This window comes from Tyto alba, unplaced genomic scaffold (assembly GCF_018691265.1).
Source record: "Tyto alba isolate M040663 unplaced genomic scaffold, T.alba_DEE_v4.0 Super-Scaffold_20000042, whole genome shotgun sequence".
Taxonomy (NCBI): Eukaryota; Metazoa; Chordata; class Aves; order Strigiformes; family Tytonidae; genus Tyto; species Tyto alba.
In genome coordinates this window covers 14561003-14584580 of record NW_024881293.1, presented here as the reverse complement: position 1 = coordinate 14584580, position 23578 = coordinate 14561003, and the positions used below count along the sequence as shown (strand labels likewise).

Here is a 23578-nt window from a genome sequence, read left to right as displayed (position 1 = left end):
CCGGGTTCACACACACACCCCCCCACCCCCCCCGAGGACACCCCCCCACCCCCCCACCCTCCCCGGACACACACACACACACACACACACACCCGGGGACACACCCCCCCCCCCCCCACACCCCCCCGGGGACACACACACCCCCCCACCCCCCCACCAGGGACACACACACCGGGGTACCCCCCCACAGACACAAACAACCCCCTCAGGAACAAAAATACACCCCCCCCACCCCCCCACCCCCCCCCGGACACAAAGGGCCCCCGCGCTGCACCGGGGCACCCCTCTGCGCTGCTCCTGGGACCCAAACAACAACCACCCCCCCGCCACTCCCCCCTCCCGCCCCGACACTCTCCTGCGCTGCACCAGGAAATGGGGACACCCCCCCCCCCCATCCCCGGGGGGGGGCCCTGCACCCCAACTCCCCAGCACCCTCCTGTGCTGCAGGCAGGGACAGGGGCACCCCCCCCCCCCCCACCCCGGCCACCCCCCCCCCGCGCTGCACCCAGAGACAGGGACACCCCTCAGACCCCCCCGCACTGCACCAGGGGATGATGACACCCCCCCCCCCGACACCCCAACCCCCCCCCCCCCCCCCGACACCCCAACCCCCCCCCCCCCCGACACCCCAACACCCCCCCCCCGGGCCCAGGGACAGGCACAGCCCTGGGCACCCTTTAACACACCCGGGGACAGGGACACCCCTTGGGGTCCCCCCCCCAAGGACACTCCAGCTCCCTGTTCATTTTCTGCAGCTCTGGGGGGGGGCGCTGGCCCTGACACCCCCCCCCCCTCCAAGCCCACACATGCCACGAGTGGGGCAGTGCTCAGCCCCGCAGCCAGGCCTGAGCCGGGGGGGGGGGATCAGGGCACGGGGTCACGTCCCTCCAGGCCACCAAAGTCCTGCTGGATGTGGCCAGCGGTGGCCAAGGGGGGGGGGGGCGAGATGCGGGATCTCCAGGCTCAGTGGCACCGTGGGAGGTTGGCACCGCGTGGGTGTCGTTCCCTGTGCGCGTGTGCGTGTCGTGTCCCCCCCCCCCAATAATCTCGTGTGACGCCACCCCGGGCTGAGAACAGACGCGCTCGTTGCGCCGAGCGGCGGCGCCGGGGCCAATGGCTGCAGCCCCGCGGCCCGTGACCTCACCGCCCGCGCCGCCCATTGGCTGCTCGCCCCGACGCCGCCATTGCGCACCCCGCGGGCCCCGCCCCCCCCCCCCCCCCCCCCCCGCTGCACCGCAGCCGCCTCCCCCGGGGGAGCCCCGTGTCAGCCCCCCCCCCCCCCCCCCAATGCAGCCCCTGGCCCTGCCATCACACTCTGCCCCCCCCCCCCACTGCAGCTTCTTCTCTTCCTCCCCTCCCTTTTCAGGGACGTTTCACTGCGGGGGTTGCAGGCCCCCAAAGCCACCCGGTGCCATCCTGGCGTGGGGCCGCCGCGGTGGGGACCCGGCTGCCCCCCCCAAAATTCCTGCTTTCGCCAGGCCTCGATGGCTGCTCCCACGTCCCCCTTCACAAGCCGAGCAGCTGGGGAAAACCACGCGCCCCGGATCTTCCTTTATTAGCACTGCTAACGAGGGCTCCCCAATTAACCCAGCCTGGGCGGGGGTGGGGGCAGATGTGGTGCTGCAGGACCGGGGGGGGGGGGGGGGGGGGCGGATTTGCAGGGTTTTGGCTCCGGGGGTAGAGGAGGGACAGGGGGACAGGGACGGGGGACAGGGACGGGGGGACAGGGACGGGGGACAGGGACGGGGGACAGGGACAGGGGACAGGGACAGGGGGACAGGGATGGGGGACAGGGACAGGGGACAGGGACGGGGGACAGGGATGGGGGACAGGGACAGGGGACAGGGACAGGGGGACAGGGACAGGGGGACAGGGACGGGGGACAGGGACAGGGGACAGGGACAGGGGGACAGGGATGGGGGACAGGGATGGGGGACAGGGACGGGGGACAGGGACAGGGGGACAGGGATGGGGGACAGGGATGGGGGACAGGGACAGGGGACAGGGACGGGGGACAGGGACGGGGGACAGGGATGGGGGACAGGGACGGGGGACAGGGACGGTGCCGTGGGGCGCGCTGGCCGCTGGCACCCGTTGGGGCGGCTCCCAACAAGTGGAGGAGCCACATACCTCCAGAATTGCTCACGCCACCATGTAGGTCACCGAGCCGGTGATGACAGGGCGCCAGCGCCGGCACCCACAGCCCCGGGGGGGCCACCCGTGGGTGCCTGGCGTGGCGGGGACACCCGGGGCCGCCCGGGAGCGGCAGCCGTGCCTGCCCGGCCCCGCGGTGGCTGCATGTGTCCTGCCTGTTTCCTGCGTGCTCGCTGCGTGTGCGATACAGGCCCTCTGCGTGTCAGCTGCGTGTTCTCCGGCCGGGCACCACACCCGCCCTGCGTGGCCCGTGCGCGCTCGTGGCCCGCTGCGGGCTTGCCATGCAGGAGCTCCACGTGTTTGCTTCACGCCTGCCACACGCTCTCTCCGTGCTTGCTGCGTGCTCTCTGCACGCTCACTGCACACTCTCTGCACACTCACTGCATGTCTGCACACTCTCTGCACGCTCTCTGCACGCTCACTGCATGTCAGCACGCTCTCTGCACGCTCACTGCATGTCAGCACGCTCTCTGCACGCTCACTGCACGCTCACTGCATGTCTGCACGCTCACTGCACGCTCACTGCACGCTCACTGCATGTCTGCACACTCTCTGCACGCTCTCTGCACGCTCACTGCATGTCAGCACGCTCTCTGCACGCTCACTGCACGCTCACTGCATGTCTGCACGCTCACTGCACGCTCACTGCATGCTCACTGCATGTCTGCACACTCTCTGCACGCTCTCTGCACGCTCACTGCATGTCTGTGCACTCTCTGCACTCTCTCTGCACACTCACTGCATGCTCTGCACGCTCACTGCATGCTCACTGCATGTCTGCGTGCTCTCTGCCCACTCACTGCACATTCAATGCATGTCTGCACGCTATCTGCACACTCTCTGCACGCTCACTGCACGCTCTCTGCACACTCAATGCACGTCTGCACGCTCTCTGCACACTTGCTGCATGTCTGCACGCTCACTGCACGCTCACTGCCCACTCACTGCACACTCAGTGCACATTCACTGCACACTCGCTGCCCACTCACTGCACGCTCCCTCTGTGCTCCCTGCTCACGGTCCACGCTCACCCTTCTCTCCCCGCATGCTCACAGCACGCTTGCTGCACGCTCTCAGCAAGCAGGGAGGTGTCGGGGCGATGCCGGCGCCGTTCAAACCCCGGCGGGGGGTGGCAAGGGGTTCGCGGGGGGCAGCTGCCTCCAGCTGCGAGGCCACGGGCGAGTTTGCAGCCAGGTGTGACGAGAGGGTCAGGGCTCAGGCTGCTGGGGGCAGGGAGCCGTTTGGCCCTGGGGGGGGCTCCCAGTGGTGCAGGGCAGCAGGTCACAGACCCCTTCCCTGTGCCCCCACGTGGGGCCGGACGCTGCGTGGCAGCTGGGTGCGCGCAAAAACCCCGCGGGTGCGAGGGCGAAGCAGGAGGCGGCCGAGCATCCCCCCCGCGTGGCGTTTGCACACGCAGACACGCGTGTGCGGCCAGCACACGTGTGCACACACACACGCACACACACGCGCGCGCACGTGCAGGCGCAGCCTCTCCGGGTGCATCACTGTGCAGCCGCGTGGTTGCCCGAGGGCTGGCTCGCACACACACGCCTGCACACACGTGTACACATGCACACGCACACACGATCACGCCGGCGCTGTCCCACGTGTTGGTTTTTCCCTGCACACACGGTTATCCTGCTGCTTCAGCCGTGTTTCCCCCCACCCCTGAGCTGAACCCCGGCCGCTTTCCTCTGGGCCTCCCCCGTGCACGTGTGTTTTGGGGGCCTGAGTGGGGGGTCCTGCGCTGAACCCCCTTTTTGGAACAGCCCTTGCAAATCTGGGGCTGCTCTGGTGGCTCCAGCTGTGGGGGCGCACGTGCCCCCAGCAAACCCACGCCAGCGCCTGGCAACAGGAGGTTTTGACAGCTCAGGGCCTGAGCTCGCAGCGCAGGACATCTGAATTTTTTTCAGGGAAACACGAATTTTGATGCATTTGATGCTCCCCGTCTGCTCAGCGGGTGCTGAGCCCCCCCCCCCAGCCCTCCTCCCTCCTCCTGATGGTCGCATCCAGCATCCCAGGGGCTGCAAATCTGGGGCGGGCGGCAGCAAACCCGCTGCGCCCCGTTTTCCGCTGGCATCCACGAGCACAGAAACACCCCCAGGGTGGCCGTGCCCCCCGCGGCATCGCCCGTCCCCGCGCCCCTCGGTGCCGCCGGCGTGGGGGGTCTCCACGGGTCGCTGGAGCCCCACACGCCGAGACCGGCCGAGGGAAAACAGGAAAGCGAGTGGGGCCGTGCCGGAAAGCGGCTATTGTTGGCGTGGGGAGCGGAGGGAGTGCGAGTCAGGCGGGAGGCCACCTCGGCCACCTCGGCCACCATCTCGGCCACCTCGGCCACCCCTCCGGCCGGTGGCACAGCTTGCCCCGAACCCACGCACGGCTGTCCCCTTCCCCACGGGACGTGGGTCGGCCCCGGCGCGGGCAGGAGCAGCGGGAGAGCGGCCGCTGGCGGTGTGTGCGGGGCTTCCTCCTCCCCTGCTCTGGTTTGGAAGGGAAAAAATAAAATAAATCCTTTTTCCTTGTGTTATTTCCCCAGTAGAAGGAGGGCCCAGCTTGCCTCCCCTGGAAGCGGGAGGATTTGGAGCCCTGGCTTCATTTCAAATGAAAAAAATCTTTCAAAAAAACCTGGAATTTCCTGCTGGGCAGAAACCTGGAGGTTTGACTCTCCCGGCGCTGGTTCTGCTGCCGGGGCGGGACGGGAGGGTCGGGAGGGACAGGGGACACAGGGGACACAGGGGACACAGGGGACACAGGGGACACAGGGGATACAGGGGACACGCACACGCGCACGTCTGAGGCAGACGTGGGCACACGGCCGTGCGGGCTCGCACGCCGGCGGGTCCCTCAGCCTCCCGCCTTGCCCCGATGCAGCCAGGGGAATTTGGGCAGCTCTGACTCTCCAGCCCCCCTGCTCCTGCTGCGGGGGCGAGATGCCGGGGCTCTGCGACACCCCCAAGTCCCAGCGTTTGCCCCCCCGCTGCCACCACGGGGTTTTCGCCAGGGCTGGGGCTCCAGCCTCTCGCTCCCCCTCTGTGACAGGGCTTGGGGCGAAGTGTTTCCCAGCTCCTGCTCTGCAGCAACATTTCGGGGCTGCCCCCCCCCCCCGACGGCCAGGGACCCCCACGGCAGATCTGCCTGGCCCAGCCTGTCTTTGGGGACAGTAGCGGGACATGGCGCGCGCAGCGGGTGCCGTGCCTCAGTTTCCCCAGCTGGAGGAGGTGCCGTGGGGTTAAGGAGCAGCTGTAACCCAGAGCTGAAGCAGCCGGGCAGTGAGATCCTGAGGGGGGGTACAAACACACACTAGGGTGGTTTCACCCCAAAAACACCTTCGAGGTTCAGCAGGGAGCATCCCCCATCCCCCAGCAGCCTCGCGGGGACACGGCCAGCCCTGCACCGGCCAAAACCCAGGGGACGAGGAGGTGGGATGGTGGGGCTGGGCTGGGACTCGGCACAGGCATCCGTGGGGAAGCTGGACCGAGTCCCCGCGGGGAGGGAAATCCCTGCAGCCCCCGAAACCAGGGGCAGGAGCTCCGGGAGCTGCACTTTCGGGGTGTCTGTGGAGAAGGGCAGGGAGGGGGCTCACGCCATGCCGCAGTGGGGGTTTCACCTTGGTTGCTGGTAGCTTTTAAATGCCCTGGGCTAATTTTGCCTCTCTCCATCCTCCGGATTCCTCGGGAAGGGGTGAGACCCCCAGGAGCAGCCCCGACCTGCTGCAGCCAGGTCACTGCGGGCAGCCCCAGGAGCCGGGGGAACGCGGTGGGAGGGGAGGTGTGGGCTGGCACGTCGCAGAGTTTCCTAGAAGGAGAAAAAAGTCCCAAACCACCAGAAAAAAAAACTACCCCAGCTGCCTTGATGTTTGAAAAGGGCATCGAAGCCGCAGCGAGGGCCCGTGCAGCCCCATGCTGGAAGGTGCCGGGTGCTGGCGCCTGCGTCCCGGCAGCCTCTTGGGTTGGCAGGGGATATTGTTTGCCAGGAGCAAAAATACACCTGAAGCCCCTTTTTTCAAGCTGCTGCCGACAAAGTGCTGGGTAAACCGTGGCAGCGAGGGACAGCACGGGGCTCAGAGCAGCAGGTGCCCTCCGGTATCGCGTGCTCCCCGCTCCGGTGCTTCCCCAGAAGGGCCGCTGGGTCCTGCCCATGGTCCCAGCGTGGGGCTGGGGAGCTGCTGGCTGCCAGCCTGGCCACACACCGGTGTGGCTGTGGGACAGTGCCCGGAGCACTGGTGAGCAGCATCTCTGCTGAGCCGCTCCGGCTGGAGGGGCAGGGCAGGGGTAGGGACGGGCTTATGCTACAGCAAAGCCCTGGCAATGCTCTGGGCAGGATCTGCTGCTCGGGGGAGGCAGCGGTGGCTGGGGACATCCCTGTCCTCACCCAGAGGGGACGCGGCTCCCACACAGACCCCAAGGATAAGTTCCTGGCTGAAGCCACACGGAGACCCTCAGACCCTGCTCCCCCTTGGCTGCTTTCCGAGCGCCCATGCCATTGCTGCTCCCACTCCCTGGTTTCAGAAACCAGGGCCAATTTTAAGCAAACCCGACTGAGAACTGAGGTCCTAAAGCTCCTGAGCTCCTCAGTATTTGGGGGCCGGAGGAACCCAGCCAGGACAAGGGCGCAGGAGTGAGCCATCGTTTCCTCCGGAGCAGCAGGCGACACTGCGCTGAGCCAAAGAAAAGAAATATTTCCCTTTCGAACATACGGCCGCCGCAGCCCCCTCCGTGCCGCGGCAGCGCCCCGCAGCCCGCGCCCGCTCCAGCTCCGGGGCAGATCCCATCTGTGCTTTTTGGGAAAGGGTCAGCCCCGCAGAGGAGGCTGCCGGAGCGCCGGGCACACTACCTGCTCATCCCAGGCCCTGCAACACGGGAGATCTGCAGAGCTGTTCTCCTTTGGGCTCTCCCCAAAGCCTTCACGACCCCTCGGTCTGCGCCCCACCAGCGTCTGGGGAAGACGAGTGATAAGAACTACGGGCAGGTCCAGGTCCCGGGGAACCGGAGCGCTGGGCGCTCGCTGCAGCCCGCTCGCCTCCAGATTTCCACTCGCCGAGCGGCTCCCGGGCGAGTAAACCCGAGGCACCGGGAGATGAAAGCAGGCTGCTGCCTGGGCGGCGGAGGCAGGAGGAGAGAAAGGCCGAGAAGCGGCTGCCGGTGGCTCCGCAAACCTGTCTGGGCAACATCCTGCACCGCCGCGCGCTGCACAGCTGCGGCGGCACCTCCAGAGCCTGGTGCTGTTTCTCCTCCTCCTCCCTTGCCTGAGCTGGTCCTGCAGGGAAGCAGCTGGGTGTTTCCCCCCCACCCCCGCGAAAGGGATGGGAGGGCAGAGGAAGGCAGCACCCTGCAGCCCTGGGGGTGACGGCCAGCTGGGTGCTGCACCCCCCCCCCCCAGACACGGCAGCCGAGGTCGGCGCGAAAGGGGAAGCAGATGAAAAGAGACGTGAGCAGCCCCACTACAACCTGGCACTCGGGTCCCCGGGGGTTTGGGCCCTTCCCTGCTGGTGTGCAGGATCCGGCCTTGGTCCTGGGGCACAGCGGGGCTGGGGGGGGGCTGCACCCCCTCCCAGGCAGCGAAGGGTCTTGGCTCCACGGGGGGCTCTGGTCCCAGGATCAGGTGGCCCCACCGCACCCTCCAGTAGCGCCCGGCTGGGGGGGACGTGGCTCCAGCTGAGCTGCACCCCCAAAACAGAGGGAGAAGGGCTGGAGGGTGCTCAACAGGGCCCAGCACCTCTGCCAGGCGAGGGGAGGGGGCAGGAGCTGGTGCTGCAGGCAGGACACGGCCAGGTCTGGTACAGGCAGGAGCTGTGGCCGTGGAGCCTGTTACTCCTCTCCCACTCAGGAAAATAACTTGCAGAATGCAAAGCTTTGGGCCACTCCAGTCCGCCAGCCCCGCCGGCTGCGCCCACAGCTCCTTTCAGGAGCAGCAAAGAGCCCGTCAGCAAGCTGGGAAAAACGTGAACTCACCTCCCCTGCCCACATCCACCCAGGTTTTAGAGCTGGGAGAATCAGCCCTTGGGTAGAGGGACAGCGCAGAGAGAAGTCGGGACAGCCCCAGCCTGCTGGGTGAGCTCCAGCAGCCGCCCAGTCGGCCCCACAGCCCTGGGAACAAGTGTGGGGCTCGGAGCAACCCTGACCCGGCCCCTCGAGAGCAGGAGGGATCAAACCTCACGGCAGCAGAGCCGGGAGCACGCGCCCAAGAGCTTTTAGCAACTGTAGGAAGCAGCTCTCCAGCACACTTGCCAAGGAGTCCGAATACACCGTGTTTGTTTTGCTGATAGAAAAAAACTGTGATGAACGTGTAATCACGAGACATCTAGCAGGCGGAGTGCGCTACGTCAATACAACATAATTTATTGGTTCCATTTCAGAGAACTATAGTGGTATTTGTACGAGTGTCCTAACGATAGTAAAAGAAACAAGAGTCACGTATGTACAGAGATTCCAGGACACAGAAAAACTTTCTAAGGAAGAAGTGGTTAGTGGTACAGTTTGGTCACTGTTCATCAAAACCTTTTCTCTCTGCTTGTAAACCCTGCTCCCCCAGCCCCCCGAATCCTAGGTACCCTATCTACCTACCTGGGGGGGCACTGCAAAGCTCCCGTCGCGCAGCGGAGCTGCTTGTGCAGGCAGCCGAGTGGGGACGGGACCCTGGGGAAGAGGGAGACGGCTCCTCACCCCGACGGGAAGCGGGGAATGGTCCCCACACAGCCAGCAAGCGAGGCCGGAGGGCGAGTGGCCCAGCTCCTCCCCAGCGGGGCAGGGGGCCACGGGGGGATGGGGAAGCGCAGGTGGTTTGAGGAGCCTTCCCCACGCCTGTCCTAGCGCCTTCCCTCCGCTCGCTCCCCCGAGGCACAGGGCCTGCCTGGCCCACCGCCGCCAGCACCGACCCCAGAGCCGCAGCTCAGCTCGGAGCTGGTGTGAGAGGCGAGAGCAGACTCACAACAGCAGCGCTCCGGCACAGACTCCACTAGCAGTGGCAGCACCGGTCTAGACACGAAAGAAACCCAAGTCCAACTTCTTGCAGAGGGAAAGCAAGGAGGGCCAAGCCTTGGGGACGGGATGCCAAAGTGAAGGGCGAGCACAAAAGCAGCTCTGGCCAAAAAGCTGGACTCACAGCCAGCGGAAGGGGTGCTGGAACCAAACAGCACCCCAGGGGATCCACGTACACCGGCATTCCTTCCCCAATCCCCCCGTAACCTCCCTTCATGGGTGGGAAATGGGTGTCCAGAGGGAAGTACCGCTTCCATGGCAGCACCAGCTACACGACACGGCTCTTTCTGAAGCGTCTGGCTCGGCTCACTTGGTGCTGCTGCAGTGAGGGCACAGGGATGAGGCAGTACAAGGTGGCTCTTCCCTTCTCAAAGAGTGAGCGTTTCCACCAAGTGGCCCAAAATATTTTCCTCTTTTTATAGAAATTACTATAAAAAACTAGTTAATCTAGAGAATCTTTAAAAAAATATTCCTGCAATATCACAGTTTTAGATTGAAACTCATTAAAAATATATAGATTTCTTTAACAAAATGTCTCTGTTCTCCCCTTGAATCATGTCCCCAATGCAGGAGTGGGACTCGGAGTCCTCAGAAGAGAGGCCGAGGTGGGAGCAGGAAGGTCTGATCTCAGTGGCACATCCGGGAGGTCATTTCCTTCTGTCGAAGGGACAGAAAAGACAAGGGACCATGAACGATGATCCAGATTGCCAGGTGGGGGTGTGGATGAAAAACCTCACCTTTGTTTAGTGGTAAATACCCTTTTCAGGCACGTGGTGATACTGCTACCAATTGCTCCAGTTTGGGCAGGTCCACGTTACCCCACTGCTCCCGTTCCCAGGACACCCTTCTACTGCCCAAGGGCTCTGCAAGTCTGCTCTGCTGCTTATGGCTTTGGACACGGCATCACCTCCTCCCAGCTCTAACAGGTCACATTCTCCATCCTCCAGACTCCTTGTGAGGGCGGTGGTGTTGCCCTTGCTTTTCAGCACGGGAAAAATGCACAGGGAGGGGGCTTTAGCTGTTCACACCCTAGATGGCTGACGGTGATGGGCTCGTGCAGTGCACACAAACAAGGCAAGCCAGCTGCTAGAAACACAAGGAGGCTGCTGGAGAACAAGTCAACTTCCCCCAGCCGATGCCCAAACACCCCTGGCTCAGCTGTGTCTGCACGTCCTGACTCTCAGTTTCCTGACAATCGAACTGCAAGGCCAACCAACGTCCTGAATTCAGGCGACCAGTTTTTGAGAAGGTACCAGAGACCTCTGTGACTGCTCCACCCCCAGCCCACCCCTTCTGCCCTGGCTACAGACCAACGTGTACCCTGAGCCCCCCCAGACACTCACCAGTGGTTCCAGCTCCTTGGTGTCTATGAGATTGAACTCTTTCACAAAGTAGTAAAAGTGCTTGTAGCAGGTGTTCACGTGGGCTTCCGACCCCATCTGGGTGATCCTGTCGAAATGGTGGATGTAGACATGGACAAAGACCCGGAAGAGCCTGGAGAGAATCTTCTTCACCACCGGGAGGAAGTTCTTGGGGAAGGGAGTACCTGGGAGGGAAGATGTGACCATGAGAAACTTTCAGCCAAGTTAAACCTGGTTCCTTGGGGCTAAAATAAATTGATAAAATGGCTAGGTTAAGACAAAAGGGCTTCTGTCCCTGGTAATTTCCAGTTCCCCTCTCCTTTTTCATTTCCATTTGGGTCAGATTTTTCAAAGCACAGATTTCACGACAGAGCGCTGCACACCATCGATCGCCGCCAACGACTGAAAGTAAGAGACCAGGCTCCGAGATTCCCAGCAGCTGTTTCAGTCTGGTAGAGTTTTTTTTCTACTCCTATTTGGCATGTTCATATAAACAGTGCAAAATACTAGATATGACCAAGTGACCTCCCAGAAGAAAGAGACAGTGCTGTTAACTCCCCACAGTTATCTCTTATTTTGATAAGTCTTTAGCTCTTTGGTTAAAAATTAAGGACGTTAAGGTCCTCTTTCAAGGCATCTGTTCTTTGGGATTTGTTTAGCTGGGGCCCTGCAGTAGAACAGTCCGCCCAACCAGCCATCTCAGTAGAATATTACAGTTTAAAGTTCACACGGGTCACTTCTAAAGGAACAAAGATTAGTTAAACCCTTTCAGTGCTCTGCAAGAACTGCAGCATTCAGTCGGTGTTAAGAGTGAGGAATCTAGTAAAAGCTGAGCTGAAAACGACAGCAATTAAAAAAAAAAAAAAAACCAACCCCAAACCACAACTCTCCTGGCTGTCGGAAACTTGTCTTGCCTCCCCAAACAGAGCAAACACCCTGCTTATCATCCCCGGCCTGCCTTGCAGAAGAGTCCTAACTAAAGGCAATGCAGCAGTTGTTTGGGCAACAGGAGGAACGGGTGGGGAGGATCTCACTGTTTCAGCGGTCTGAAGAACTGGCTGCTTATGGCCCTGCTCCCCCCCTCTGCCCACTCGACACCAGGATTAAGCAGCGTTTTGGCACAGGTGGAGGAGCCCCGGGGATGCTCGTGTGGCAGAGACAGAGCCCAGCCATGTCTCATCAGAGCTGCCATGGGATAAACGCCAGGGCAGGAGGGAGGGAGCTCCGCTGCATCCCAGAAGATGGGAGCTCTGAATGGGATTGATCGTATTTACCTAATGCTTTAGAAACTGAATTCTCACATCTTATCCAGCACAAAACAAATAAAACCCCCAACAATCTTTGTCCCAAAGCCAGTACACGAAGCTGCATTTGGATATGCAGATTTAGGCGTCTTAGGCCAAATTCTCATTTCCATCACCCTGGCAATAGATAAAACACTGCCCCTCCCTCCATGCACATGTCAGCATCCCACCCAGCTGCAGCAAACAGCCGGGTGCAGCCAGGAAGCACCGAGTTAAAAAGGGCAGAGTCAGCTAACACCAGCCTGTAATAACAAAGAGGCTAATTATGGAAACGGAGCCACCATCACCAGGCCAACGCAGGGCACGCGCGTTGAACCCAAGCTAGCAATCAGCTCTAAAAGAGCTGTCCTTCAGGGGACCACGTCCAGCCCGAACTACCCAAGAGTCATGTCAGAGACTGACTGTTCTAAGAGCAGCTTCTTGGTTTTGCTGCCTAGGCTCATCCTGGCTTTCCTCAAGGTATCCATGACTCTAAATGGGATCTGGTACAGCTCTGGGGATTTTAACACTCCAGAAAAGCTCTGGAGTTTCCTGGGTGCTCAGAAGAGCTTACTACGCTGCCAGGCTCTGAGCAGCACAAAAGGAAATAGCTCTGCTGCAAGGGTGACCCGTACAACAGCATCTCCTGGAAACAGGAATGGGACCAGAGGGCTCAGAGCAGAAGGCTCTGCACTGCCTTCCCTCCCTGCCGCTGCCACTGGAACCGAACTCACCAACATTAGTGGGAAAGATGTCCTCGTTGTTGATCTGTACCTCAATCCAGTCCATCAGGAGGTCCATGTACTGGGGAGCAGACAGGGCCGTGGGTTTCCGGTACTTGTGCTCGTCCTGCCACCGGTACTCGTACTTGGGTCCTCCCGACATGACGGGGCAGGACTGCTCCGTGCAATAGTCACTGATGGTGCCGTAGATCAGGTTGATGCGGTTGAAGAAATCCACCACGTGCACGGCCACCCAGTCATTCTGCCCCTCTCCCGGCGGCAGCTGGACGGCAACTTTCAAGTCCAGGCCAGCATTGAGCGAGGCTTGAGCCTTCTTGTGCAGCTCAAACCGCTGAGTCCCTGGCTCAAACTTGCGCTTGGGCCGGAAGGTTTTGTCTTTACTGAACACTTGCTTTAAAGCATGGGACATTTTTCTTCTCTTCTTTCTTTTCCAGGTCCGCAGCGATGACAGCTGGAGATGCAGCGCTGCTGGGCCACTTCCTGGGGTAGGGCTGGGGCAACTCTGATCTTCACAGAAACCTCCCTCTGCTCATCTGGTCCTGATCTGCAATGCAACACAGAAAGGCAGCCGTTAGGAGCAGCTCTCTCAACAGGAAACTTTGTTTAAATCCCATAGGAAGAGATCTGGGATACCATCTGGGCCCTTGACCTAGATCTGAAAAGCGGGGGAGACCAACGCCAGCTCTCTTTCCTCCCCCTTCTCTTCGCAGCCCAGAGCTGGCTCGGCTGTCGGAGGTGACCTGGGCTGAACGAAGAGTCCCCCCTGCAAGGTCTCCCTTGTTCAACGTGGGGATGAGGGAACCAGCCCCACAGGGAAGAGGGTGTGACGTGAAGCGGCAAAACAAGACGTCAAGGCACAGTCCCCCCGTGCCCCCCAGCACGCCTCTGCGGGAGATCGCTGCCGTTAACCCCGACATCATCACACTAAGAGACCCAAACCCCACAGAAACAAGGAGAAACCACCGCCACCTACTCAGCTCCCATACACCAAATAGATAAGAAGGGTAAAACTTTAATTTGGGTTTTACCTGGATCAGATTTTTCCCCTGCTCTTTGGAAACAAGCCTACCTAAAAGGTAAGGTTATGAGAACCCACAGTAAAGTTCAGATCTGGTGCCAGACGTACTTCAACAAAACAGTCATTTGAGCAGGAGCTGCGTGCGCTGCCGTAGTGCTAAAGACAGGACATGAAAGGGTGGAGGGGAACAAGAAGAAGAAGTCGCAGCTCAGGCGCCCGGAAAGAAACACCACCAGCTCTAAAAGCAGCCACAGCCTCTTCTGCAGGTGCAGACAGACCATAAACATATTTTTCGTTTCAGTTTAGCTCACTTCAAGTTGAAGGCTGGTTGAAAGCTGGAAGACCAGGGAAAGCTTGCCTTCCTCTTCCAGTCTGTGGAAAAGAATTCGCTCCAAGAGGGTGAGACACAAGTTAAGATCTGAAAGGATGCTGACGAGAAACACAGCTCTGTTTATCTGTAGCTAATTATACCTCCTTTGTTCCCACATCCATCCCCTCGTATAATTTGTGTCAAGCTGCTCTTTGATGGAAGCTCGAAGCAGAAAGCTGTGTGTACCAAAAATATTATTTCACATGTGCTGGACAGAGAAATAAATACAGTAACAGAAATTAACTAAAGCTAATGCTTTACTGAATCTGGCAAATAAGAGTTTCCGTAATTTTATAAGAAAGCAAGCAAATTCCTTTCACCAAGCAGAATTCCACTTAGATTTACATGAAGCCTTAGAGTTGTCCAAATAGGTAAACAGTGTCGTCAAATGTTGGCAAGGAAATCCCAAATTCAAGGTCAAGACTACCTTTGCCACAATTCAGTCCATCTCTAACAGATGCTGCAGAGTGCTAATCAGCATTTCTTCTCTGGAGAAAGATTAAAAAGATTTAAACCAAGGACTCTTGTTTTCTTATTTAATTACAGCAAGGAAGAAAACCCAAGCCACTTCAGTTCATCCCACTAAGAACAGGCTGAACATTTCCTAGCGCTCCTTTGGCTGCAGGAACAGGCTCAGTAACCTCTTCTGTGCAGGAGCAGAAAGATCCAAACTCCCGTTGCAACTCGGGCCACGACATGCATTGGGAGAAGCCAAAAAAGCATTTTAATGTGGTTTGGCAAGATTCACACCGGGCTGCAAGGTGCATTCACTGCACACAGGCTTTTGCTGCACATAGCACTGTTAGAACAGCTGCTGTGATCCCGTAAGATACCATGTGAGAGTCAAAAAAAAAAAAGAAGAAAAATAAGAACCCCCCCCCAGCAAACGCGTCCTTACGAGGTGTTTGATCACACCACAGACATGGTTAGAGGAAGCAGTGAACGTCGCGGAGGGACATCTGAGCACAAGGCAGCAGCTTTGGTTACAGAGGGATGTGTCACAGCCTCACCACATCCTGCGGCAAAACGCTGAGGCGACCCGGCGGGGCGGAAGCACCGGGGGCCTGCGCCCACCCTGCCGTGGTGCCACGTCCGGAGCGCAGGCAGGACCAGCCCCCGAGGAGCCACAATGTGGACGGCAGGTGCTGAGTCTGCAGCTACTTCCAGCAGGAAATCAGTCCCAGAGAAGTACGTGCACGCAATGATTTCCTTACACTGGAGGTGGAGAAAGAAATGTCCTTTAAAACAAACAAGCCGTAAAGAAGCACGAGCATCGCCCTCTGTACGGCTCCCCGGAGGGCTGGCAGCATCCTTAGCACAGGACGACTCTGTTGCTACTTATTTTCTGCAAGATCTGTCTGATTTCAGTGACCGCACTCGCGTCCTGACCGGCCCAAGACTGCAGCCAGGCATCGCCCCTTCTGCTGGACGAGGCCGTGTTTCTCGAGCAGGGGTCAGGCTGCGGCGGCAGGGCGTGGACACGGAGAAGGGAATGGGGTGAAATGGGCCTGGCCACACACAAGAAGCAAACATTGACCATTTTCCAGAAGAAATTGTCATTTCAGCCGGATGAAGGGACTTTTAATATTGCTTGTTTGCTGTCAGGGCTGTATCCGTCCTACAAACAACTTCCTCTTCCTATGGAGACATCATTCATGAGAACTGGGGAGCTTGACACAGCAGCAGTCGTCTCTTAAGACGATTCAGCATCTGTCTGAAGGCATTAGCAAAATGAGTAGCTAAGACTTCAAGCAGATGCAGTCTATTTAATTATGGTCTTTGACTGCAACTGAGCTAAAAGAAACATTTAGCTCTAGGAGAAGAAGAAAAAAAAGAGGCACCAAAAGCATCCCTGACATTGCTTGAAGATGATATCAAGACGTACACCACCTACCTCCACAGGTGGGAGTCACAGCTTGGGCAGCACTGAGACACTGCCTTCGCACCGAAGAGAAAGGAAAGGTTAGGAACAATTAGGATATGGGACATGCAAAGCACCTGAAGAGTATCTGTGAGCTTCAAAGATGAGATTAAAAAAAAAAAAAAAAAATCCCCCACAAACACCTGCAGTACATTTTGTTTACTCTTTTCCAGCCAGCCAAGATTACAACACACGTCACCGGTGCTCCGAGAGGACCTTGACCACCCCTCCGAGATCCCAGAACCGCCGCAGAAAGTCCCACACCCGGGGCCAGGGCAGGCTGTCCAGAGCACAAACCAACCTCCAGCTTCTCCGCTCTTCCCGAGGCCACGAGACCAGCAGCTCAGTGTTGTGCTGGTTGAGGAGGCGGCTTGCCTGCCCAGCCGGGGGTGTTGAGGCCTGGCCCTCCCTTCTCTTCTCTTCCTTTCCCAAAAGCTCATCTTTTTCCCTTACTCCCTGCTCTCACAGCTCCCGTCCTAAGGCTGATTTCTGCTGAGGGCAGCCCAGGTATCACCCTGCCATTCCTCTTCCCTCGCTGGGAACGGCGGCTCACGGGGTGCTGCCTTACTTTAAAACCAGGCTCCAGCTAGGAGCAGCCCAGGCAGTCGCTTCCCAGTCTCTTAGTTACTTTTACATGTAGCTCAGAGTATGAAAAAAGGAAAGACAGTCACCTCCTCCAACGCAAACTGAAACTGCCTCCCCTCGCAACCTGCTGCAGCCGTCCCGAGGCTTCCCAGGAGCGAGCAGCGTTCCTGCCGGATCCTGCCCTCCCCACCGAGGCAGAACGGCCCCAAACCCTCTTCCAGGAGTCCCATGACTGCTCTGTCAGCGCCTGCCCTGAGCAACACCCAGTGCTCCCCTCTGCCGCTAACACTGTGCGGGGTTTAACAACTGCCAGGGATGTGAAAAAAGAAAAAAAAAAAAAAAAAAAGGAAAGCCAGCACATCAGCAAGCTCCTACCTGCGTTTCTAGCCTCGGCAGATTCTCTTGCGATTGCTCAGCTCGTCTGTGCAACTTCAACCAGCACTTGTAGGCACCGAGGCAAAGAGCTTCCTTTTTCAAAAGAAGGGAGGGGGGGGAAAAAAAAAAGTCCCTTTTCATGCGCGGCTGCAATCCACAAGCTGGGGAGGGGTCAGACGCGCGGCCACTTCCCTCCCAGTGACCCCAGTGCCGGGGCGGCTCACATCCTGCTGCCTCACTGGTAAGAAAGCCCTTAAGAAAACCCCAGTGAGCAATGCATTTCTCAAAATAATTGATTTCTCTAGTTTCCTTTTAGGGAAGCCACACTGCTGTCCTGCAAGATGATACCAACGTGGTATTGCTGCTCGGCACTCGCACCGAGTCCAGCCGAAAGCTCCGTCTGCGGCTGCTTGTAATTGCAGCCCTTCGGTGACGAGCCCGTGCCAGTCACCCCGTCCCCACGGCTCCCCGGAAGGGAGAGGGGAGCAACCAACCCCCCACCCTCCCCTCGAGCTGTCCTCAGTGTCCTTAACTCACCGCTAATGCCATCGCTCAGGCCAGGGTTTCTAATAGAGTACACAAAACCACCCGTGCCAGTTTGATAAAGCAGCCACGGTATACCAGATGCATCGAGCACTTCCAGTAAAAAACAAACTTACACAGCACGCCTGAGAAACTGAATTTACAGAGAACGCCTGAGAAGCAAAGTGGCTTCAAAATAGAGAACTTGAGCAAAAAAGCAAAAATGGACGCACACGCACATTTTTTCCATAATTCACTCCCCCCTTCACAAATACCTTCCCACGGCCATTCTGCACTAGCTCAGTTTCTCGGTACAAGATGATCCTGGTTTTCTGCGATCAAAGGAGATATTTTAATACGGAGAGCAAGGATCAGACCAATTACAGCAAGCAGGGCTGGACTGGCACTAATGACAGCCAGTTTCTGCGCCTCCGGAACCAGTCTGGCAACAAACAAGACAGCTTGCCTTCACAGGATGAGGTTTTCAGCTGCTCTTTTATATTGTTTTACGATATGAGAAACGAAGGCCTGTCCCCGGGCTTACCTCCGCCAGGGCAGGGCACGGCGAGGAGCGTGCGGGGCAGAAGGAGGGCCGAGCGCGGCTGCGGCAGGCACGCCTGGGCCATTCGTAATCGGGGCGAGACGGCGCTTCCACGTCAGCCGGCTTCCTGTCTGGCACCCAGGCCGGCCTCCCGGCCCAGGGAGCTGCCAGCGTTCTCCCAAAAAGCTAATCATTCCCCTCTACGAGCTCTGTCGTGGTGTTCCTGCCTTTTCTCCTGCAAGATCGCTCCACGAGAAGAGCCCAGCAGCTGCCCGGCGGCCCAGCGTTACCCTCGGCGTTGCCTTTTCTTGTTTTTCCTCCGTGCTGGTTCCTGGCAGCAGAAGCTGCTCTGAAGTTAAAGGAGAGGGAGCGGGGAGCGGATCCAGCCCAGCTGCACCTACAGCCCCAGGCTGGGTGAGACACCGGCAGCGAGCCCTTCTGCTGCTCTGCAGGACAATATCCACATTTTTTCTTTCGGAAACTGCTTTAGCAGCAGCCTTCAAAACAAACGTAACAGAGCCATGCAGAAATGCACGTTTGAAACGCTGAATTCCCAAGGTTTAGGCAAACAAAGAGTCCTCTATATTTCACCACGAAGTCAATTTTAAGAAAGTCCTGCTGATCGCAGCCACGCCCCCACCCCACAGTTTAAATCTGCTGCACAATTTGGAAATTCCCAAGAAACTGTACAGCTAGGGCATCCCGCCGGCCCTTCCCGGAAAGAGGCCTGCTTAGGAGCAGGACAGTCTCTTTACGTGCCTCTGAGCCATGCAAAAGCAGAGCCCATCTGCATCGCCATATGCATAAGAAAAGGAAACAGCATAATAAAAGCTCAAAAATAGTTATACCGGGCTTTAATTGGTATCTGTTGTCGCCCCTGAAAGGCTATGCGTTCAGACCAATTTTAAAGTCAAGTTAGGTTATACAATAAAGGGAAAAGCCCTGTGAAGTGTAAGCCATAGCTGGGTTAGGAGCAGCCCCAAGTGATGCAAGCGCAGCGGCCCTGGCAGAGCCCATCAGGCAGCTGCCTGCCGCAGCCCACGCCAGATGGAACCGCGGCTGCTTGGCATGGAAAGCTCAGGTCACCCAGCATCAGGTCACCCAGCACAAGCGGCATTTTTCAGCCGTCGCGAGCAGGACGGCGGAGCAGGCAAGTTTATTGCCTGACTCTGAGCTCAGGATTTAGATCCAGACCAGGTGGTGGCGGGGACAGGAGGGAGGTTATGGGTTTTGTGTGATGGACGGAGCTCGCCCCGCAGGGGGGTAACTGAGGGGATGCAGGTAAGGGGGCGAGCACCCACAGGGGTGGATAACCCTTCCTGGCAGGAGAGAAGGCAGGCTGAATCGCCTACAAACTGCACATAAGCCTGAATTTCCAGTGTGGGTTGCTCCCCCGGCCCCAGCCTTCCAGGCATCCTCCCCGCAGCCACAGAGGGTGGAAAAGCCACACGAGAAAGTAACTTTTGCAAAAGCTCACCCCTCCTACTTTCTCTTCCCCAAAAGCAGAAGGTCAGACAGCAGATGCAGCAATTTAAAAATCTTAATTTGAAAGCCTAGAAATGACTGCAATATAGCAGGAACAGCTATCAGAGCCCTACGCATTACTGATTTAGGGCTACTTTTCTTGCCTCTTACGTGACATCTGCATCCATTGCAATGTCAGAGCCGCAGCTATTTTGGAAGGTTTCCACAGATCGTGCTCACACGTCCACGCTGGGATGACGGCTGCATGTGGAGGCAGAGCTAATCCGCTGCAGGCTTTGCAGACGCTGCGTTAAGCTGACAAGCTGGGTCACGACTCCAGGAGACAGGTTAACTGTACAAATATTTGGAGGATAAACCACAGGCAGTGGGTGGCTGACGGCATGCTAAGAGCAGCTCTCTCTTTCCGAGGTCTGAGGGGCTGTATTTTGCAGCCTGCTCCTTCGGGAAGACCTTTCGCTGTCCTCCAGCCTGGCTTTGTCCCCCACCACAGGATTCATAAGGGGCAGCGTGATATTTATGGAGACCAAGCAGTGAGCTACACCTTTCTTCCTGCTTTTGCAGGCTCCACATTATTGTCCTCACTGGGCAGGGATATTTTTGAACCAACAGCAGTTTCATCTGCTCTAATTTTGGGATCTTCCCCCACCCAAGTAAAAGGTAACGCCGGTTTGGAGCATGAATTTTGCCTTAGGCTGATAAAATGACTACAGCAAGAGGCACTACTTTAAGAGCGTGGCTACGGGGTTGAGATCACAGGAGGTGCCAGGGCTGTGAGCTCCTCCACCCAGGGGCTGAGCTGGAGCACGAGCTGGCCACACGGCCAACCCTTCCCGTGGCAGGGCAAATCCCACCGACAAATACCTCTTCTCCCCATGTTAATATTATGCTTGCAGAAGAAAAGCAGTATTGTTTCCTGCTGAAAGCAGATGCCCACGAGACTTGCTCTTCCCCTCCACGAGGAGATATGGCAGTAACCCAACACATTAGCATGTCTCCAGGCAAGGAATAAGCCCACTGATGTGGAGCTAGAGATCACCTCAAGACTAACCACATCATAAGACCTCCTGCCACATAACGAGAGGAAAAAGAAGAAGAAGAAAAAAAAAAAAAAAAAAAAAAAAAAAAGGCCCAGGCAGCAGGCCCAAGAAAAACCTGCAGTTAAGATGAAGAAAAAAAAAAAAAAAAAAAAATCACAGTGCTTTACAGTGCAGCCATTGGCCTGACTCAGATCCTGCTTCAAACTAAACCACGTTTCGGATGGCTCCAGCTCCTTTTCTGTTCCACAGGCTCCCTCGGAGCCAGCGCAGCGGCACAGAGCTGCAGCCACAATTCACCCAAAGCCAGCCGGTGCCCGGGAAGTGCAGCAGCGCGGTCCCCGAGCAGGCGAGGGCAAGCACCGAGCGTGGTCGCAGCAGGACGCTTCCATCGCGGCACAGCCCGACCCCGGCAGCACACGGGAAGGTCTGGCAGCGTCACCACTTTTGCCTGTCCTCAGAAATAAAGCCTAGCACCTAGGGACTTTGTCCAGACTTTTCTGGAGGAAGTCAAAGCTGCCACAGAGTGATGGATTTTTTTTGTGCTGGCTTTGCGCGCTGTCTCCCAGGGGCACCTGGAAAAGGGAGGAGAAAGACGCAGCCTAAGGTGTACTCTTTACTGAAAGCATTAGCTGGATACTATGTATTTCTAAAGATAAGCTCCCAAACCTCCAGCAAGGCTGGTTATGGATCCACTTACAGCAGCATTTATGGCTCAAGTCTCACAAAATACTTCCCTGTCTTGCAAGAAATTAAAACTCAAATCTTGAAGGCTTCCCAGATCCGAACGCTGTGCACGGGACTGGTTAGGTTTTGCAATCTCTCTTCTCTGACCCCACACGCTTTCACTGCTGACAAGGGAAACCTTTTTCCTTTGTGTACTGTGGCCATAGAGATCCCTGGCCCATTTACAGAGAAGCACGAGTTACAAAACACGGCACACATCAGTACAGCCCAGCCTCTGCAAACGGGACTAAATCGCACCGTTTCAGCTCGGGTGCTCCTTCACATCCCGTCAACGAAAGAGCCACGTTGGAGCTAAATATGGACAATGAAGCACGTGGCAAACAGCTCCTGCACTAGAGGACAGATGAAGTCATGAAGGAGGACTTTGCTCAAGATGAGGTGTATGCTTCAGGTTCCCTAAGCCTCGGCCAAGCAGAGAGGAGAGCCCGCTTCCATTTCTGATGGTGGCACGATTGACTCTGCAACCCCAAGTAACCTGAAGAAAAGAGCGTCCCAGATCCTGCAAGGTGAGCCAGGCACAGGGACCCAGCTCCTCAGCGTAAACCCAGAGCACCAGCTCTTGCTACCACGCCACCAAGCTGGTGCGAGCTCCCAGCACTCCTCTCCTCCCTTTCTGCAGGTTTTAAAGGGTCACAAGCTCACCCTTTGGCCCAAGTTAACTTCACAAGTACATGACTAAGAAAGTGAAACTAAGATAGGGAATATACAGTCCAAGAAACAGCAATAGATAAACACGGAGTTGGATGCGAGCCTAAAGCTTGGAAAGGAAGCAGAGTGCAAGGACAAAGCCCTGGGGACTGCAATAAACAGGTGGCTGGGGAAATTTCACATCTCCTAGAAAAAAATCCCTCCCTGCCCTGCAGCTTGGCAGGAGACTTACAGACTGGAAAGGGGTTTAAAACAAAAAAGGGATGGAAATTGAGAAAGCGTGGCCACTCTTCAATTCCAAGCATTAGAAGAAGGGGATTTTGCCTTTCACTAGCACCAGTCTGTGACAGAGATGCTTTTTCCAAACATCTGTGCCGCACACTGGACAACTTCAAATCCCTCTTTCCTCGCTCTCCAGAGGACTTCCTGCTCTTTACTTTCTGTCTGTCCTTCTCACACACAGGAAGAGTTTTCTTTGAAGGAGCTGAGGTTATTGTACTGCAGAGTACAGCAGAGGCAGCTACTGTAAAATCAGCGTTCCTGTGCTCATAGCAAGGGATAGAAGCAAGAGTTTGCCTTCAAGCGTCACAAGTTCTCCCTCATGACAGCTGAGTCGCAGCTCACCACAATCAGAAAAAAAGGGAGAATTCGCCATTCTCCCCAGGCATTTAAGAGATTGAGAAGTTTGAACTTCTAGATTATGCCTTTACCTACAATGGAAAGAGTTATTAGCATAACTAGAGCAGGACATGGGGGAAAGAGGTGGAATAAAATACAAGAGTATCCAAGTCTAACTCCACGGTTATGCTCTCAAAACTCTCTGCGCTCGGTTTTTTGCCTCGTTATGAGATTTCCGATTTTTTGGTAAGCACCGCAGCAGGTAGCAGCACCCGGCCGCTGGCACCCCAAGCCCCCCCGGGGGGAGGGGATGCCCCGGCGCCCCCGCGGAGCCGCTTCCCCTCCCGGAGCGGAGCCGGGCCGCCCCCCCCGCCCCCCCGCCCCGGGCCGGGGGGGGCCGCAGGGGCCCGGTACAACCCCAAAGCCACCAGAAACTCGCTCGCGACTGCCCGATGCCGAAGGAAAAAACATAAATAATTTAAAAAAGGCGGTAGAAGTCCCAGCTCAACAGGTTACTCGCCCCGGCGCCCCGAGGAGGCCCCAGCCCGCCCTCCCCCCCCCCCAAGGGGAACGCGGACAGCCCGGGCCCCGCCACCGCGGGGGGACGGCGACCCCCGGGCCGGGCTGGGCACCCCCCGCCCGCCCCCCCGAGGCCACTCCGGCTCAGGGACGCCCCCAACCCCCCTCCCGACTCCCCGGACCCCCCCGGCCCCCGCACCTGGCTGCTCACAGCTAAGCCGCGGCGGCGCGGAAGCAGCGCCCCTCGTGGGCCGAAGCACTCCGCCCCCTCGCCCGCCCCGCAGAAGTTGGCGCTCTCCCGCGCGGCCCCTCTCCGCGCGCGGCCGCCAGCAGCCGGCCCTACTTCCTCTTAAAGGGGCCGCCCGCCGGCCCGCGCCTCGCCGCCGGCGGCTCCTCCCGCGGGCGGGGCCGGGCCGGGCGCTGCAGGAGTTGGTGTGGAGACAACGGTTTATTCGGTTTTTTTTTTTACCTTATTGTCTTTTACTCTTTTTTTCCTTTTACTCTATTTTCTTTTATTTTACTCTACTTTTAAAAAATCTATTTATTTATTCTTGTATTCTATTTATTTACTTTTATTCAGTTTCACTCCATTCTATTTATTTTATTCAATTCTATTTTCTTTTATTCGATTTTATCTATTTTCCTTTACCCCCTGTAGGTATTTTATTTAACTTTAT

At 57.7% G+C, this 23578-nt stretch overlaps 1 protein-coding gene across 6 annotated transcripts; it reads right to left on the bottom strand.

Moving 5' to 3' along the window:
* Positions 1 to 8467: 8467 nt before the first annotated feature.
* MOB3A (MOB kinase activator 3A) lies at positions 8468 to 23235 on the bottom strand. 6 transcript variants are annotated; one of them, XM_033002510.2, is made up of 6 exons: positions 17854 to 18088; positions 17585 to 17641; positions 16788 to 16880; positions 12510 to 13062; positions 10475 to 10677; positions 8468 to 9788 (listed from the first exon to the last, which is right to left on the bottom strand). In XM_033002510.2, exons 4-6 carry the CDS (start codon positions 12925 to 12927, stop codon positions 9759 to 9761), a joined length of 651 nt encoding a protein of 216 aa, XP_032858401.1. In that variant the 5' UTR covers positions 12928 to 13062; positions 16788 to 16880; positions 17585 to 17641; positions 17854 to 18088; the 3' UTR covers positions 8468 to 9758. The 6 variants fall into 6 exon arrangements, with proteins under 6 accessions (XP_032858401.1, XP_032858390.1, XP_032858383.1 ...); XM_033002499.2 differs by lacking the exons at positions 17585 to 17641; positions 17854 to 18088 and adding an exon at positions 23101 to 23235; XM_033002492.2 differs by lacking the exons at positions 16788 to 16880; positions 17585 to 17641; positions 17854 to 18088 and adding an exon at positions 23101 to 23235.
* Positions 23236 to 23578: the final 343 nt, after the last annotated feature.